Raw genomic sequence first — 17,658 nt, forward strand, 5'->3', positions numbered from 1 at the left:
GTAAGTTGTAATCTTTATCGCCAAAGAAAACATTGCTGGTTCATATTTGTCTTTTTTAGTTTCCACATATACAGAGAGAGGTTCCATTTCAGTTTCCTGATCAATTTCAAAACTATGAGATTCACATTCTACTTGTTTGGGAAGTTTGTGAACTTAAAAATTATTCTTACAGTAGAAATTTTGTAATACCACAATATGGACCGTTTAAGTTTGTAATCTTCAGTTTGTCTTTTTATATACACTGAGCAATTAAATCATTGAAATTGTTCTCAACCCATAAATGACTCTGATTTCATATTTTTTAAATACCAAATAAAACTATTATACCTATAAAAAGGCCAGTATTTCATTACCTAAAATAGTGGGTAAGTATACCAGAATAACAACAATATTGTAACACTAAAATCTGATACTACAGTTACTATACTGCCTGCCATGACCAATCCTTCAACCTCCTTTGTCTGGTAAACTCTTGGTCATTCTTCAAGATTCAATATATTGGACTTCCGTGGCAGTCCAGTGGTTAAGGTTCCGCGCTTCCACTGCAGGGGGCGCAGGTTCGATCCCTAGTCAGGCAACTAAGATCCCGCATGCTGCGCGGTGCAGCCAAAAAAAAAAAGATTCAATATATCGCCTCCTCTGTGAAGCCTTCCTTGACCATGTCCAACACTTCCACGTAAACTTGACTAATCTCTCCTCTGAGCTATCACTGTACCTTGTCCCACTGTATATTAATTATCTATTTACACATCTGTTTTCTGCTAAACTGTGAACTTGTCCAAGTTTGTTGAATTCATTCATCTTTCCCCAGTTCCCAGCACAAGACCTGGCTAGTCCTCCATCCTTAACAAATGTTTGCTGATTGTGTGGAAAGACAGAGTTTAAAACAGTAATTAGTTCCGATCATGCCTGTTTGAGTATGGCCAGGTTTAGAGACCAAAGACTTGCCAGAACCAGAGGAGGGTCCACCATCAATAAACTGCAAACTGCACACACCTGTCCTTGGCTCAAACAGAAAACAAGGCACTTCCCAATTCACCAGAAGTCAGTAGTACAGAGAGCTGAGACTGTAAGAACTGTTTCATTCTCCTCCCTTTGGATCAAAAGTGTCCAATTCTTCAGTATTTAAAAGGAAAGGAAATCCTGAACATAAATGTGATCCATCAATCACCTGGAAAATCATTTTCCTTCCTATCCATCTGAGTATCATCCACAAACAAATGGCATACATCTTCTTACTTTAGAGATATCTACCTGCAGTTCTTCACCCAAAAGTCCCTTAATTTTAGGCCAATGGCTTCTTATGTTCCAAAAATTAATAGTGTTCACATATACGCACACAATTATTCATCCTTTAAAAAAAAAAAGAAAATTCTGTCATTTGTGACAACGTGCATGAACCTCAAGGGCATTATACTAAGTGAAATAAGCCAGAGAGAAAAAGCCAAATACTGCATGGTATCACTTATATGTGGAATCTAAAATAAAAATTAAAAGTTAAAGCCATGGAAACAGAGTAGAAAAGTGGTTACCAGGGGCTTGAGGGGTGGGGGAAACAGGGAGGGGTTGGTAAAAGGGTACAAACTTCCAGTTATAAGATGAAAAATGTCTGAGGACCTAATGTATAACATGATGACTATAGGTAATAACTATATTGTATAACTGAAATTTGCTGAGAGTAGAACGTAAATGTTCTCACAAAAAAAAAATGCAAAAAACCCTGAATTGATCTGTTCTCCCACATGAACAAGCTCGGGGGAACTGAGTCAATACCAACCAAACAAGAAATTTACTGGTAAACTGTAATGTAATTCATTATTTTATAATGATTAAAATAATAATTGTCAAATTGGTACAATTAGGTTGGCCAGTTCATGCATACTTTCCATTATAAAATCATCTTCATGGAATGCCAAATAAGCTTAGAATTTCCCAAATCATCAAGTCCTGGTTCCTTTTAATTTACCAGTTCTCTCAATTTCTCTCCTCTCCATTTTACTATAAGCAGCAAGAAGCAAGCAGGATGCACCTTCAACCTCCGCTAAACAAGATTTCATGGCAAGCATGATATCAGAATGAAGAAATGGATTATCTTAGAGCACATCATCAAACTTGAAAGACTGTACACCTATACCCACACACTGGAAAATACCTAACAAGAGGATGGCAATACTCATATCAATTAGTCAGGACACCACCTTCCTTGAATAGTATTAGAGGCACACTATCAGATATTGATTTGGGGCTCTCATTTTCTTTTATGTAGTATGGTTTTAGATATTACTATTAGTCCCATTTTTTGGGTGAAGAAACTGTAGCATGGAAAGGTTATGTAATTTGCCCAAGTCATAGCTAAGATTCAATACTAGGTAAGTTTGCTTCAGGTTTTCAATAGCCTTAAGGAAGGTTTCTTCTGTTCCTATTTCCCTAAAAGCATTCATCATGAACGAGTGCTGCATTTTCTTTCAAAAGACTTTTCTACATCTATTGAAATGATCATGTGGCTTTGTTTATTTAATCTTTTAATGTAGTGAATTATACTAACATTTTTTTCTAATGTTAAAACCATCCTGCCTTAATGGGATAAACCCAACCTAGTCCAATAAATGTTTTAACACACAATCTTAGATTCAATTTGTTAATATTTAAGATGTTTGCATCTGTGTTATTAAATGACTGGCCTATAATTTTCCTTTCTAGTGCTGTCCTTAACTAGTTTTGCTATAAAAGTTATCCCTCATAAAATAAGTTAAGTAGTTTTCCAACTCTCTTTACATTCTCTGGAACCTTTGTATCAGCTAGAGATTACTTTTTCCCTACAAGTGTAGTAAACCTTACCTTTTAAAACATTTGAGTTTGGAATTAGGTGGGGGTGGGACAATGAGGCAGGTTTTGATTACTTATTCAATTTTTTAAAATAACTATTGTTCTAGTCAAGTTCCTAGTTTTTTCTTGAATCAATTTTGGTAATTTATATTTTATTGGAAAATTGTCCATTTCATCCAAGTTTTCAAATGTACTGTCATGAAGTTGTTTATGATACTTTCTAGTAATTTTTTAAATCTTAGTTTTTCCTATGTGAATGCTTCATTTTTAAAATTCCAAATATTGTTTATGCTCTCTCTTTCTTATATCACGTATCAAAAACTATCAATATTATCAAAGGTTTTTCAACTCTTTTTCACTAAACCAGATTTTGGTTTTGTTGATTCTATTGTGTTTTTTGTTTGTTTGTTTGTCTTTTGGTGGGTTTTTTTGGCTGCACTGTACAGCTTGCAGGATCAGGGATCTTAGTCAACAAGGGATCGGACTGAACCTGGGACACCTGCAGTGGAAGAGTGGAGTACTAACCACTGGACCACCAGGGAATTCCCTTTCTACTGTTTCTTTATTTTCAATGTCATTATTTTACTCTATTATTTTCTCTTCTTCTTTTTTTTTCAAAGAATATACAAATCAATTTTCACTGCAAAGTAAAGGAGCTGTTACAGTGGAGGATCACTGGACCGAATGTCAACACTATGACATAGTATGAGTGCGTTTCACGTCCGGCAACTGCAATCATTGTTGCCCCTGTTGTGGCCATCCATGCACAATGCTTGGCGCCAGCCTATTTATCTCTTGCAAAAATAAAATACAGTGTGTGTGTGTGAAAAAAAAAAAAAAAAAAAAAAGTTCCCAAGAGAACAGTGAAAACAGTGTAAAACCTGATGGAGAGTATATCAGCATTAAACCAGGACTGCTGAAACAATACACAGAGGATTTGCAGTAATACCTGGTGGTTCCTTCCAGTGTACATCATAAATAGAATCACTGAAGCTTTTTATATTACCTAATCATTTTACCGCCTTCTAGATTTCGTGAACAAAATGGAAACTGAATCTCCATTCCATAGCTCATCCTTTTTCTCTAGATGAAGATGAAATTATTCTTATTTGCAAGGTACAGTTTGAAGTGTCCATATTTCTTAAGTTATACTTAATCACATCATTAATTCTCGATGTTGTCTCTTTCCAGTCTTGTACATGAAACTCCAGCAGATTTAATATTGGCTTTCATTATCTGGTCAAATCCTTCAGATGCTCTTTAAACTAGTCCAATTTGGGAGTCTCAACATTCTCTTGAAAAAGACCTGAAGTTTGCTTGTGGAAGTGGGCATCAGAAGGGTTGCAGCTCATGAATTACTGTGAAGTGATGGAAGGAGGGTTATCTCATGGGCTCAGCAGTCATGTTTTCGCTTCAATGCCTTGTCGGCTTCAGCGACCGTAGGGCGCCACTCTGCGCTCCCCGGTGCCCAGTTACGATAGAAATGCACTGGACTCTTAGTCGTCACTACAGCTGGCGCTGGATCCTCCCCACAGCTCAAAGGCCGCCACCGCTGCCACCTCCGCAGGAGCCGCGGAAACAAAGCGACGCCGCCGATGCCGCCATTTTGTTGGGCCGAGGCTCAGGCAACAGACCTCTTCTTCTTTCTTTGGATTTTCAGTTGTTCTTTTTCTAACTCCTTGAGTTAAATACTCTGCTTTCTAATTTTCAATATTTCTTATATTCTAATATATGCATTAAATTAGAATTTTAATTTTAGTTTTATTCCACAGGTTCTGACATAACTAGATCCTGTTGCCACTTAAATATTTCATAATTTCTATTATATCTTTTGTCACCAACAGATAATTTAAAGTGTGTTTTTGTTTCCAAAATTATAGGGATTTTCAGTTATCTTTTTGTTACTATTTTCTAATTTTATTTTATTGTTGTCAGAGACCACAGACTGCATGCTATGGATTCTTTGATATTTGTAGACACTTCCTTTATGGCCTAACATATCAATTTTTTAAAATGTTCCATGTGAGCATGAAGAAAATGTATAGTCCCTATTTGCTAAAGATCATTGTTTTATTTTCTACAATGACCATGTTTCATATTTGCAATCTGAAAAAAACAAGTGACTGAATTTAAAGAGTTAATTGGATAATGACTGCAAAAACAAATAAATCTTCAAAGGAAAGAGATAATAATATTATTGAGCATTTACTGTATACCAACTTTATATTTATTATCATATTTAATCCTCATAACCTATAAGGAAAACCCTATAAAGAAAATACAATCATCCCCATTTTGTAGATGAAACAGAGACACAAAAAGATTAAGTAACTTGCCCTAGTCACACAGCTAATAAATAGTGAATTCTGTGTTCTTAACTACTATGCTATACTAAATACATCAACATGCATACACACACATTCATATGTGTGTATATATATACACACACACACATATATATATACACACACACACACACACACAACATATGCAAAATATAAAGCAGGCACATCAAATTTATCCAAATTTAAAGATAATACATAGCATCTTTAGGTAGTCATAAGTAATACTGATAAGAGAAAAAAGACAAAATACCTCTGGTGGTTTTTTCATTCAGATTCACACCATATTTGGCTAAAGCTCTAATCACATCACTTTGCCCAGCCATGCAAGCTGCATACAACAAATTTCTCCCAACGATGTCTTCTTCCAAGAGTAGCTGCATGGCCTGTTCATGGTGAGGGTTCTCAGGATCCTCAAAAATCTTCTGCAAACCTTCTACATCCCCTGTGAGAGCAGGTGGTAAGAGTGGATTAATGGTGGCAGTTTCCTCTGCTTCTTTGGATTCTTCTTCATTATCATCTTCTTCCTCTTCTTCTTGCTGTGAGAGAAATATTGATTTTTCTGAACTCTCTGACTCTGGGGGTCCTTCTGACTCCATTAACTGCAAAAATACCTGAGACCAAAAAAAGTAACAGAAATCTACTCAAACAAATCAGTATTTCTTTATTTATTTGTTTGATCAGTCAACTGACATTCAGTCAACTGAATGAAATGAAAGTACTTAACTGGTTCAAAATAAACCAGTTATAAAATAAGATACTTCATCCATTCAATCAATAAAGTTTATTGTGCACCAACACACTGCCTGAATATATACTAAAATGCTGAATGTGTGATGTAAACAGTAAATTCAGTAGGAACAGGAGAAGAAATATCAACGTGAGTGAGATTCATTAGGAAAAGATTGAAAGAGAATGTTAAAGAGGCTCACCTGCCTAAACAAGGGTCCCTGGTGGGGAGAAGTGAGAAATACAGTTGGATCATTGAAGCCAGATTATTAAGAACTTAAAAATCAGGCACTGACATTTAGACAGAATTCATTCACTCAGTAATACTTACTGAAAGCCTACTAATATACTAAGTGTTGTATAGGCACTATGTAAATTACAAAGAAGAATCAAATTTATTTCCTGCCCTTATCAACTTACTATTTCAAAGGAGAAAATATGACATGTACAAAATACATGTAATAAATGGTGACAAGTGCTAAGAATCATAAAAGATGAAGTGCTATGGGAGTTTAGAAGGGACCAGATTAAGTCCTGGTAAAGTTAATCAAGTAAGTCTTAATAGTACTCACTCTGTCAGAACACATATTAAATTGGGGATGATTCAGAGAAGAGCAGCATGGTTCCCTCATGTGTACAAAAATGTTTGCAGCATCACTGTTCATAAAAGCAAAAATCCTGGGCAGGAAAAAAAACCCAATGCCTATGAACAGGAGCATAAACTGTGGCATATTCACACAAAATTGTATATGGTAGTTAAAATGAAGAAATTACAGTAATACAATATGGGGAAGGCAGCTTCTGATATGGCTCCCATGACCCTACCCCACCTCCTGGTAACCTCCGGCCAACAGCCAGAGGGAACCGAGGCCCTCAGTACAATAGCCAGTGAGGAATTTAATTCTGCCACCAACCACTGAACGAGTTTGGAAGTGGATATGCTCCAGCTGAACTTTGAGATGACTGTGGTCCCCGGCAACGCCTTGACTGCAGCCTTGTGAGAGACCCTGAAGTAAAAGATCCAGCTAAGCTGTGCCCTGACTCTTAACCCAGAGAAACTGTGAGATACTGAATGTACTGTTTTAAGCTACCAACTTTGAGGATAATTTGTTATACAGCTATAAATAACTAAGGCACACAGCGATATGAATATTAGCAATACAGTATTAACTGAAAAAAGTAAATCCAAAAGATTAAACATACCAAGATATATTTTTGTAAAGTTCAAAGCAATTAAAATTATGGTTACCAAGGGGGAAGGATGGGGGGAGGGACAGTTAGGGAGTTTGGGATTGACAGGTACACACTGCTATATTTAAAATAAATAACCAACAAGGAAAAAAATTAAAATAATAAAAATTAAATTAAGTTAAAATAGACTTTTTAGGAAATAAGTAGGTACAATAACACTATTCTAAAAAGAAGAAGAAAAGCAAGATTGAACACAAGATTCAGGATAGTGTTGAGGGGGTGAGTAAAGATGCAGGAAATGGAATAAAGGGAATCACACTTCTAGTAAAGAATATGGCATTTAAGCTGCGCCATAAAGAATTGGCAAGATTTGGTCATTCACAAGTCAGAAGGAAGGGAAATCTAGTTAGACAGAATAACATCTCTTTATACCATAGCCCTATATTAATCTCTACCATCACTAAATGTGTATAATACTTGTAATCTGTTGAAGTTAGGAATCCTCTGATTGCAAATAATAGAAAAATAATAGGATTGACTTTTAAAAGTAGGAGATGATTTTCTCACATAGCAGGAAGTTTAAAGGTGGAGATGGTTCAGCAGCTCAAAAATATAGATCTAAGCTCTATTTTTCTATTCTATCACAGTTCATAAGACTTTCATCATCATGGCTGTTGCCTAATGGTGACAAGATGACTGTCATAATTCCTGGCATCACATCTGCATTTATGGCAGTAAAAAGGGAGAATCGCCCTGAGGACACTAGTGGCATTCATCCCTTTTGAGAGGAAAGCAAAAGAAAAATCTTTCCTAACAAGACCCAACAAACTTCCAGTTATATCTCAAAGGCCAGATTGTTTCCTTATATTTAAGAGATGGGAAAAAAAAAAGTTTCCTGATTTTCCTGCCTCAATAACAGAAGCAAGCAAGGTAGATGGGGTTGGGGATGGGAGTTGAGTTAGCCAATCAATCATGACTCCACCATAAAATCTGGTCCAAATCTTATCTTTGAGACTGTTTTATTCAATTCCTTCATTTTACAGAATGAATATAGAGGAAACTTATAATCCTTTGAGTGCCTGACCTCCACTACCCACCCTCCCAAAACACATCCCTGTACGCATAAACACACACACACTCGCTTCCGTAAAGAATCCCAATCTCCATTTTAAAAAATTCTTCTAATGGAAGATAAAGCTAACTTCCCACTACAGAAGCCAGAGAGGCACGATCCTCCTTCTCTCCATCTCAGCACAAGCTTGGGAGCAGGCACGTAAGTTAGGCTCGGCCAATCAGCTACTAAGTCCCAGGATCTTGACTTTTTGCTGTTGTTGTTGTTAATCATTGTATGATTTTTGTTGTTGTTGACATATAACACTGTATTAGTTTAAGGTGTACAACATAATGATTTGATATATGTATATATTGAAAAATGATTACCACAATACATTTAGTTAATATCCATCACCTCGCATAGTTACAAAAGTTTTTTCCTGTGACAAAAACATTTAAGATCTAATCTCTTAGCAACTTTCAAATACAATACTGTATTCAATTCAATACAATATTGTTAACTATAGTCACTATGTTGTACAGTATTTCCCCAGAAGGTATTTATCTTGTAACTGGAAGTCCTTTTGACCACCTTCATTTATTTCACCCACCCCCTACACCTGCCTCTGGCAACTACCAATCTGTTCTCTGCATCTATGACTTTGGGTTTTTTTTTAGCTTCTACATATAAAAAAACAGGATCTTGACTCTTGAACATGGGCCACAAGGACATGAGGCTATTCGAAGGACATTCAACACAAGTGACAGCAACAGTGTACTGATCGAACTTCCTGCTATGAGAACATGCTGTGGTTCCTGTGGTCTGAGCCCCCCAGAGCTCCCTTAGTTCCTGCTCATCCAGCCTCCCTAACCATGTGGGCCCCTGGTAAGTATAGCACTTAGACATTAGTTCTTTCTCAAAATCTAATCTCCCTCCCTCTTTTCTTTTAACCATACTTTTTTTAACCAATATTTATATTGGAATAAAACTATTTCCCAGGCACTCTTGTAATATGGTGTGGCCATATGTCCAAGTAGTAAACAATAAGATGTAAGTAGATATGTATTGATAGTATGTAACTTCTAGAAAAGTGTACTTCCTTCTCACTGGATTGCAAGCCTGATACCTAGAGCTTGCACAGCTCATTTAGACCATGAGGTAGATGTCCTGTCCAAATACATACATATTATTTCAATTATAATACATAGCATATAGTAGTTTGTCATATCTTGTTTTAATTATACATGTAAACATATATAACATCTATTATTAGGGTAACCAAAGAATTAATTGTTCAGTAGTAATGGACATTTTTATCTTGGGCACATTGCATTTATGGGTATATTTGCATACATATAATTAAACAAAATATCATTTATCCTTACTACATGTAACATACTGATGTTTTTAATCCCATCTATTTTTTAAGGCTGGGTGCCACCCACTAAACTGATTTCATGACCCACTAACGGGTTGCAACCCACAGTGTGAAAAAATATTAGTCTTGAATAACCACTAAGGAAACTCTACCATGAAATCAACAAGAGAGACTCTAACAGAAGTTAGACAGCATGTGCTTGTGGTTTATAGCTTAGGTGACATAAGTCCTCATGCACCCAGGACAGTTCCAGTGACATCTCTTCCCCTGGTGTGATTTTTTTTAAATTTATTTTTAGCTGCATTGGGTCTTTGTTGCTGCGCACAGGCTTTCTCTAGTTGCTGTGAGTGGGGGTTACTCTTCGTTGCAGTGGGTGGGCTTCTCATTGCGGTGGCTTCTCTTGTTGCGGAGCATGGGCTCTAGAGCGCAGGCTCAGCAGTTGTGGCGCACAGGCTTAGTTGCTCCGCGGCATGTGGGATCTTCCCAGACCAGGGCTCCAACCTGTGTCCCCTGCATCGGCAGGCGGATTCTTAACCACTGCGCCACCAGGGAAGCCCCAGCCCTGGTGTGATTTTTAATAGCATCCTCTTTCACTCTCAAAACGTCCATTACTACTACACAATAAATTATTTTGTCACCTTACTAATAATGTGATATTCTGGAACACTCTACTAAAGATATCCATATTCAAACCTTAGAGAATAGAGGCAGGATGTGTTTGAAATGCCTTTCCTCACTGGCCCATCAGGGGCCCAGACATACCTTGAAGATACTGAGAAAATTCTATTTGTATTTCATATGTATTCCTGCTAGGCCTAGAATAGCTTTTTTTCCTCCTCCACTCCTACTAGCCAAATCCTATGTAGGCCAAGCTATAAACCTACCTTCTTCCTAAAACGTTTCTTCACTCCTCTCTAGAATGTACCCAGGCCTCTCCCTCCTCTGAACTTCAAAGGTCATTATATATATTCTGTACCATACAACCTACCAAATATGGTATTGTATTATTTTCTATTTGTTTCAAGTACTTAAGACACCAACTCAATTTGACTGTAAACTGGATAGGAGCAAGTATCAAGCTTTATGTTTCTCTTCTGTCACTTTCAGACTTACCACAATTCCTGGCTTGTCATATGCATTCAATAACTCTTAACATCAGGCTTGCAATTCCCCCTGCTTTTCTTCACAGCCAAGAGCAATGAATTTTGGAGTTAGAAAGACTTGAGTTCACAGTGCAACCCTGCAACTTATTAGCTACATAATACTGGGAAGTTTACCTAATCTCTGCTAGAAATAACACTAGAACCTAGTTTATATGATTATTGTGAGACTTAAAATAAATCAGATGATGCATGTGCTAAGCACATGGTGAGCACTTGGTATGCGGACCCTATCATCATCATTGTACCGTCATTCCTAGAGCAAAAGCATCCATGAAGCAAAAGACAAGATGGTAATTCTATTCTTTTTTTTTTTTAATACACAGTTTTCCTACATAGGGTTTGAGTAAATGACTTTCTACTCTACGACCACTGAACAGTTGATTACAGACAGATTATTCTGCATCTAGAGATCAATCTAATCCCAGGTTAATTCAGAGATTTGGAGATAAATTAGATCAAATCTAGGAATATGATTCAGGCCAGAATACTAAAAGCTACCCTTGGTACACCCTTGAATAGAGTGTAATTTCCATAGCAATCCAGAAGTAATATGATTAGGGCAGCAGTTCTCAAATTCTATGATCTAAGGGCTCTTCACACTCTTAGAAATTGAGAACACCAAAAGTTTTTGTTTATGAGGGTTATATCTATCTGTATTTATCATATTAGAAATTAAAACTGAGAAACCTTTAAAATATTAACTAATTCATCTTAAAACAATTACATGTTAACATAAAAGTATAGCTTATAAAAAATAACTATATAAAGACAAAAAATTGATGAGTGGCATTATTTTACATTTTTGCACATCTCTTTAATGTCTGGCTTATTAGAAGACAGATGGATTCTCATATCTGTTTCTGCATTCTCTGCAATGATGTGTGATATTGTGATACCACATGCCATGTGGCCTCTAGCAAACCACTGTGACATGTGAGAGAATGAGAGTGCAACGGCAAAAAACATCGAAGAATTAATATGAAGACAGTTTGACTGGCAGACTCCCTGAAAATGTCTTAGTGATCCCCAGGGATTCTCAGACCATACTCTGAGAACCACTGCACTAAGACTAACCCTCAAGCCACTCCAGTCTATAGGCAAGCTCCCAAGACTGTTCTAATCCAAATCTAGACTGAACTAGGATCAGCCTTTCTGTAATAAAAGGACAAAGTGAAATCTTATACGCCATTTATCCTTAGGCCTGACTTTTGAAAGACAATATCTAATTAGGAGAATAACTCTCATGTGTTTGGTGGTCTATTGTTGACTATGCCCTTCATCATATTGTCCTTTGAAGACAGAGCAAAGAATTCTATTTTCTATGGGTTTTTTCTTCTTATAACATAGAAGATTTAGAATATTTTAAAGTATTTTTACTGTGAATATAAGTTGTAACAGGGTGATCATACTAACATAGCTTTTCCTTTCTTCCTTTTATCAACATTGTAGATATTGAAAAAACTTAACTCACTAATATTTTTGTTTTAGAAAACAGTTTTTCCCATGAGAAATATGTAACTTATGTTTAATATATAGTGGGTTTATTTGTGTTATTGTTAAAACAATAAACTTTTTTTAATTCTCAGTTTTAAGTTCTAATTTTTACTATACCTATAATATTTAGTGTGTGGATAGATACTTTCTTTGCCCAGAAAAGTTATAACATGAATCAAAATTGCAACCCCACTACATATAACCAACAGTTCACATAGAAAATGAGCGTGGAGAGGGGAGAGGGAGGGCTGGAACTCCGAAGGCAGAATGACTGTGAGTCAGAAGACCCATGCTTTAGTCCTGATTCTTGTATTTATTTTATTAATTATGTGACTTTTCTGAACTTACTCTCCTCAATTGTGAATTGAGAATAGTTCTGCTTTACTGAATTGGTGTGAATTTTAACTATTAAGTGTGAATTCTTTTGAGGCTGCTAAGGCACTAATAATAGAAAATCACATAGGTCTCTACTCCACAGGCATCCCAGTCTGGTGGGAAAGACACAAGTAAATCAGCAATGACAGAGTGAGATAAGGGGCATAATGGACATAAGCAAAGGGGGCTTGGAGAGTAAAGAGGCTGGACCTCTAAATTAGACTCCCGAGTGGGGAGGTCCCGGAAAGGCTTCTTAGAAGAGGTGACCCTTCAGTATGGAAGAGCAGGAGTCTTAAAAGGAGGAGAAAAGGACAATCCAAGTAATGCGATTAGCATAAACAAAGGGCAAGGAAGGCAGACAAGACACTATGAAGTTGTGGGAGAGGAATAGATCTTAAGGGCCTTTTAAGCCAATTGAATTTTTTCTTCAAAAAGTGTAGTCCCTTAAGGATTTTAAGTCCCAGCTCAAGGGAAAGGCCTCAAAGGGCAGCCCTGGGCTCCCAGGATTAAACAGAGGGAAGACCCGAGGATACAGACAGTGGCAGCCCCAGTGCGAGAACACAGAGGAGGGGCGGAGGGGATACCGGTCATTTCTGGGCACCATAGTTCGCCTTTCCGCCTGAAGCCCGAGGGACCGCCCGCGGAGCGTGACCGGCTACGCAAAGCTCGGGGCAAAGGCCAAGACTGAGGACGCCGAGGTTGAAGTCCACTCCCCTCCAGCCCCTGCCGAGCAGCGTGGAGGGGAGATGCCCATTCTCTTCCACGCCCACGCGGAGCGCCCACCCCAGGCCCCTCGGACCCCGGACCCGCGACCCTCCGACCCGGACTCACCTCTTCCTAGGCCCCGGGCTTCTGCGGTTACCATGGCGACGGCGCACCGGCGCGCGGCAGCGCCACCCCGAGCGCGGCGGCTCCTGCTGCGCGCAAACGTCAAGGGTACAAGGTGCAGTGAAGCGAGAGGCCAAAGGTGGGGAGGAGTTCGTCAAAATGATTTAAATTGCTGTGTTTGGACGGTGGCGTGCTAGTTTTTTCTTTGTTTTGTAAGTTTTCAGTAATATGGTCCATATTTATTTTACAAATTTAAAAAATAAAATTTAAAAATAAGGTGTGTATATTGGTTGCCGGCCAGTCTTAGACGTTTGGCCTTTAAACGAAAGAATTTTCAGGAAATATGAGGATGCATTCTAAAACAACGGAAGATTGTAAATATAAAACGGACAACTTGCTTAATTTTCTAGTCTACTGAGGATCTTTCTCCTATGGTTTACAGTCATTGTCACCAACAAAAGGCGTTTCTTGAGACCTCACAAGCGCCAACTATGGCAGGAGCGGAAGCAGTTTGGAAACTGTGTCTCTTTTGATTCAGGAATTTAAGATCCAAAACAGTCGACCTTTAAAAAGGGGGAAAAGAGTGGAGGTGGGATAGGAGCATCGAAAGAAACCAGTAGAGAAGAGGTAAGCTTACCCAGAAATTATGTAAATGTTCATATCGATCACGGAGCGAAGACCGGGAAGTTTTTGTACTGAAAAGGAAAAAAACCTTCATTTCTTTCATCATCTATTTCTACAAGGAAATCATTAAGGAAGAGGTACCATTTTAGAGAAACTCCAAACATTTTAGCTGAAGGCTGAATAGCGTAGCTTTAAAGTGAATATTTGGCCTAAGGCCCAAGCAAAATATCACTATCATAGATCTGAACTTCTGAAATACAAGAGGAATTTTGAAAGAATTTTAAACTGTAGTATTAAAATTTCTTATTCAGATAAGTTGTGGTAATCAGAATTGTAGAGTTGACTTTGTAGACAGAGAGAGTAGTCTAGAAGCTTTGTCAGCTGCTAGCTTGCTCCGGCAATCACCGATACAGCGTATTTGCTCTACTAAACACTCATTTCCTACTGAAATTGGTGGAGGAGCAAGACATTTTAGGCATTTCACTTTTAATATGTTCTTTTTCATAGTCTTTGGTTTGGGGAGAGTCTTTTAATGTCTGAATGCAAGATGACTTATGATGCATGACTGTGCATGATTATGTTTTTAATTAATCTTCATTGCTTGTGAAGAATTCCCAAATACAATTGTTTCTTGAAAGTCTTAAATTGAATTAAATAACTAAAAATTAAATAGAGTTCTTAAAGATTACTTTTAGTACTCTGAATGCTAGAAAGGGTGGGAAAACACTAAATAGGTCTGAGAAACCTAAAATCAAAGGGGCCTTGTTCTCTTCTTAACTCCATGTCAGAAACAGCTGCATGATTCATTGGGGCAGACTAGGTTAGAAACAGCCTTACAAAGGAGATTCCTGCCTCCAGTGTGGCCCAGATGCAGCAGATAGACTCCTACGATCACCTCTAACTCCCATGCCCGCCACCCAAAGCTTGGGATAAAGAGCCATTGGATCTGAAGGGGGCAAATGGATGTACAAGAGACATGTCGACAACAACCTGTGGGTACTAACAATGGGGGTCCAGATAAGACAGTGAAGGCCTGATGTACAAATTACTTAAGGAGCAGATGAGATAAGCACTCTTCAAGCCACCCTAAAATCAGGTCAGCTCCAAAAAATCACGGTAGAGAGGTTTCCAAATTGATTGAAATTCATTTTTTCCACTCTAGGACAATGGGTCCTCTGATTAGAATTTAAATTATTGGTCTTCCCTGGTGGCGCAGTGGTTACGAATCCGCCTGCCAATGCAGGGGACACAGGTTCGAGCCCTGGTCCCGGAAGGTCCCACATGCTACAGAGCAGCTAAGCCCGTGCACCACAACTACTGAGCCTGCACTCTAGAGCCCGCAAGCCACAACTACTGAGCTCATGTGCCACAACTACTGAAGCCCACGCACCTAGAGCCCGTGCTCTGCAACAAGAGAAGCCACTGCAATGAGAAGCCAGCGCACCACAATGAAGAGTAGCCCCTGCTCACAACTAGAGAAAGCCCGCGCGCAGCAATGAAGACCCAACGCAGCCAAAAATAAAAATAAATAAATAAATGTATTTTAAAAAAAGAATTTAAATTATTTTAATTATTATTATATTTCTTAAATTCCATAGTTCATAGACTGAGAATCATGTTCTTTATACAAGTTAATTTCTGGTGAAATAACAGGATAAATTAGTTGAGAAAGTTACTCCAAGGTAACTTAATGTACTATATGAATATTCATATTTCATTAACTAAAAGCCTATCATATGCTGAGTACTATGAAGTGATTCTTATAAATAATCCCTAATCCTCAGAGCAACTCTGTGAAGGTAGTATTATTATTCTTCAAACTGACACTCAGCAAAGTTGGGTCACCTACCTAAGACCACACAGCTAGAAAAGAGCTGAACCAGGGTTTGAACCTAGGTCAGTGTGGTTTAAATTACCACAGGATTGCCACTGGTTACCTATAAACTAATTATGTATTAGAGGATGCCCATCCAAACTGATAATTTAATTTTAAAATAATCTTTCTTGAGCCATTGTTTTGGCAGTAATTAGAAAATATCAGTGCCACTCCTGCTGTATGACTAAAGGACTGTTTCTGCATATAGCTAATCTTCACAGCTGAAACTTGAAGGAGAATGTACTGAACATCCATTGTTTCTGCCTGCCCATCCTTCTTCTTCTGGTTACAGCACACAGTTTTCTAGTAGGGGACCCCTTTCACACACTCTCAGCCCAAGTCGTTTGGGTAGGGCCAGTCCCACTCCAGATCAAGTCCCAGCCAAGCAGTGTTTTCTACACCCCTGGTAACAGTGATTAGGTCAGGAAAAAGCATGGAACACAGATCAGTGTAATCAAAGCTAATCCTGAATTTTTGCCAGAGCAGTAGGTAAATAGGCATTCTTTTTTCAGCAGGGGTTGATGAGAGACGGTCAGCCTGAATTGCCAGTAACCATCTTGCCACTATATGGAGAGAGCTTGACAGAGCAACGAAAGAGCCAAGAAATGAATCCTGAGGCCATTCCTTGAGCCCTGGAGCTAGAAATACCCAAAGCCATTTTTTACCCCCCTTTTTCAATTGTGTAAGTCAATAAATTACTTTTTTCTAATTCAAACAAAGATTGGATTTTTGTTACTTGTAACATCAGTGTCCCATAATATGGAGGGGGGGAATATATAGGATGGCTTTATTTTAGAAACATGCTATCCCTAGGGGTAAATACCTGAAATTTGGGATGGATAATATTGCAGTTACGAGTTTCACTTAGAACAACCGTGCTTGAATATTATTGGTTAGTTGATCAATGTTAACCTGGAGGCAGCTTTCTAGTAAAATGCCCTAATGTTCTGTCACCCTCTCCATTTCACCATCTCTGAGTTAGTGACAAATATAACTATATAAGGCATACTTATCAGATGACCCAAGGCTTGGAATAATAAATAATATGAGAGAGGATGGCAGAGTGAAAATCCAAACTCAAAAGATACCTAGAAATTCAACAGGCAAAGGAGTAGAAAAAGGCAACCCAAAAGAAATGTAAAAATGCACGAGGCACAAAATAAACAGCAAAGTGCATTAGTGAATACCTAAGTAGGTTGAAGTAGCAGGAGACTATGTGGTTGGGAGAGAGGCAAGAGTCGTAGTTAGGGGGATTAGACGAGGTCAGACAGCAATGGGGAGAATGGTTTGGAGAGGATAAGACTGCAGGCATAAAGAGGAGCCAAGGCTGACTCCCAGGTTTCTATCTTGTGTGACCAGGTGGTTTGTGGCTTGTGGTTTCCTAAATAAGAGAGATTTTGAAGAAGGGCTGGGTCAGAATCAGGATGATGAGTTCAGTCTTAGAAAAGGTAGAAATATCAGTGTGCCTGATATCAGTTACTGTATATTTGAATCCAAAGCTTAGTAGACAAGACCAAGATATAAATATAGATTTGGGAGTCATTGGAGTATAAATGTTATCAAAAACCTGAAAAGAAGATGAAGTCATCCAAGATGAGTGAATGAAAGAACAGAGGGCTGAGGACAGAGCCCTGGGGAGCAATTACATAGAAGTAAGCAGAGGAAGATAGGGAAAGAATGATCTGAGAATGAACAGACCCAGATGAGTGTGGCAACATAGAAGCCAAGGAAATAGTTTCAAAAAAGACTGAAAAAATGACAATGGAATTTGGCACTTA

At 38.1% G+C, this 17,658-nt stretch overlaps 1 protein-coding gene and 1 long non-coding RNA gene across 5 annotated transcripts in view; one reads left to right on the forward strand and one right to left on the reverse strand.

Moving 5' to 3' along the window:
* LOC132373402 (ankyrin repeat domain-containing protein 45) overlaps nt 1-13,399 on the reverse strand; it is a 154,999-nt gene extending 141,600 nt beyond the window's left edge. For all 4 annotated transcript variants that reach the window (XM_059936495.1, XM_059936505.1, XM_059936526.1 and 1 more), the window contains exons 1-2: nt 13,384-13,399; nt 5,422-5,782 (exon numbers count right to left, since the gene is read on the reverse strand). In XM_059936495.1, the coding sequence (XP_059792478.1) occupies nt 5,422-5,767 (346 nt within the window). In that variant the 5' untranslated portion in view covers nt 5,768-5,782; nt 13,384-13,399. The remainder of the gene's footprint in view (nt 1-5,421; nt 5,783-13,383) is intronic.
* On the forward strand, nt 13,277-16,561 carry LOC132373412 (uncharacterized). The gene is made up of 3 exons (XR_009505419.1): nt 13,277-13,519; nt 13,823-14,007; nt 16,393-16,561. It is a non-coding gene; the product is annotated as an uncharacterized LOC132373412 (long non-coding RNA).
* Nucleotides 16,562-17,658: the final 1,097 nt, after the last annotated feature.

Source organism: Balaenoptera ricei, chromosome 1 (assembly GCF_028023285.1).
Source record: "Balaenoptera ricei isolate mBalRic1 chromosome 1, mBalRic1.hap2, whole genome shotgun sequence".
Lineage (NCBI taxonomy): Eukaryota > Metazoa > Chordata > Mammalia > Artiodactyla > Balaenopteridae > Balaenoptera > Balaenoptera ricei.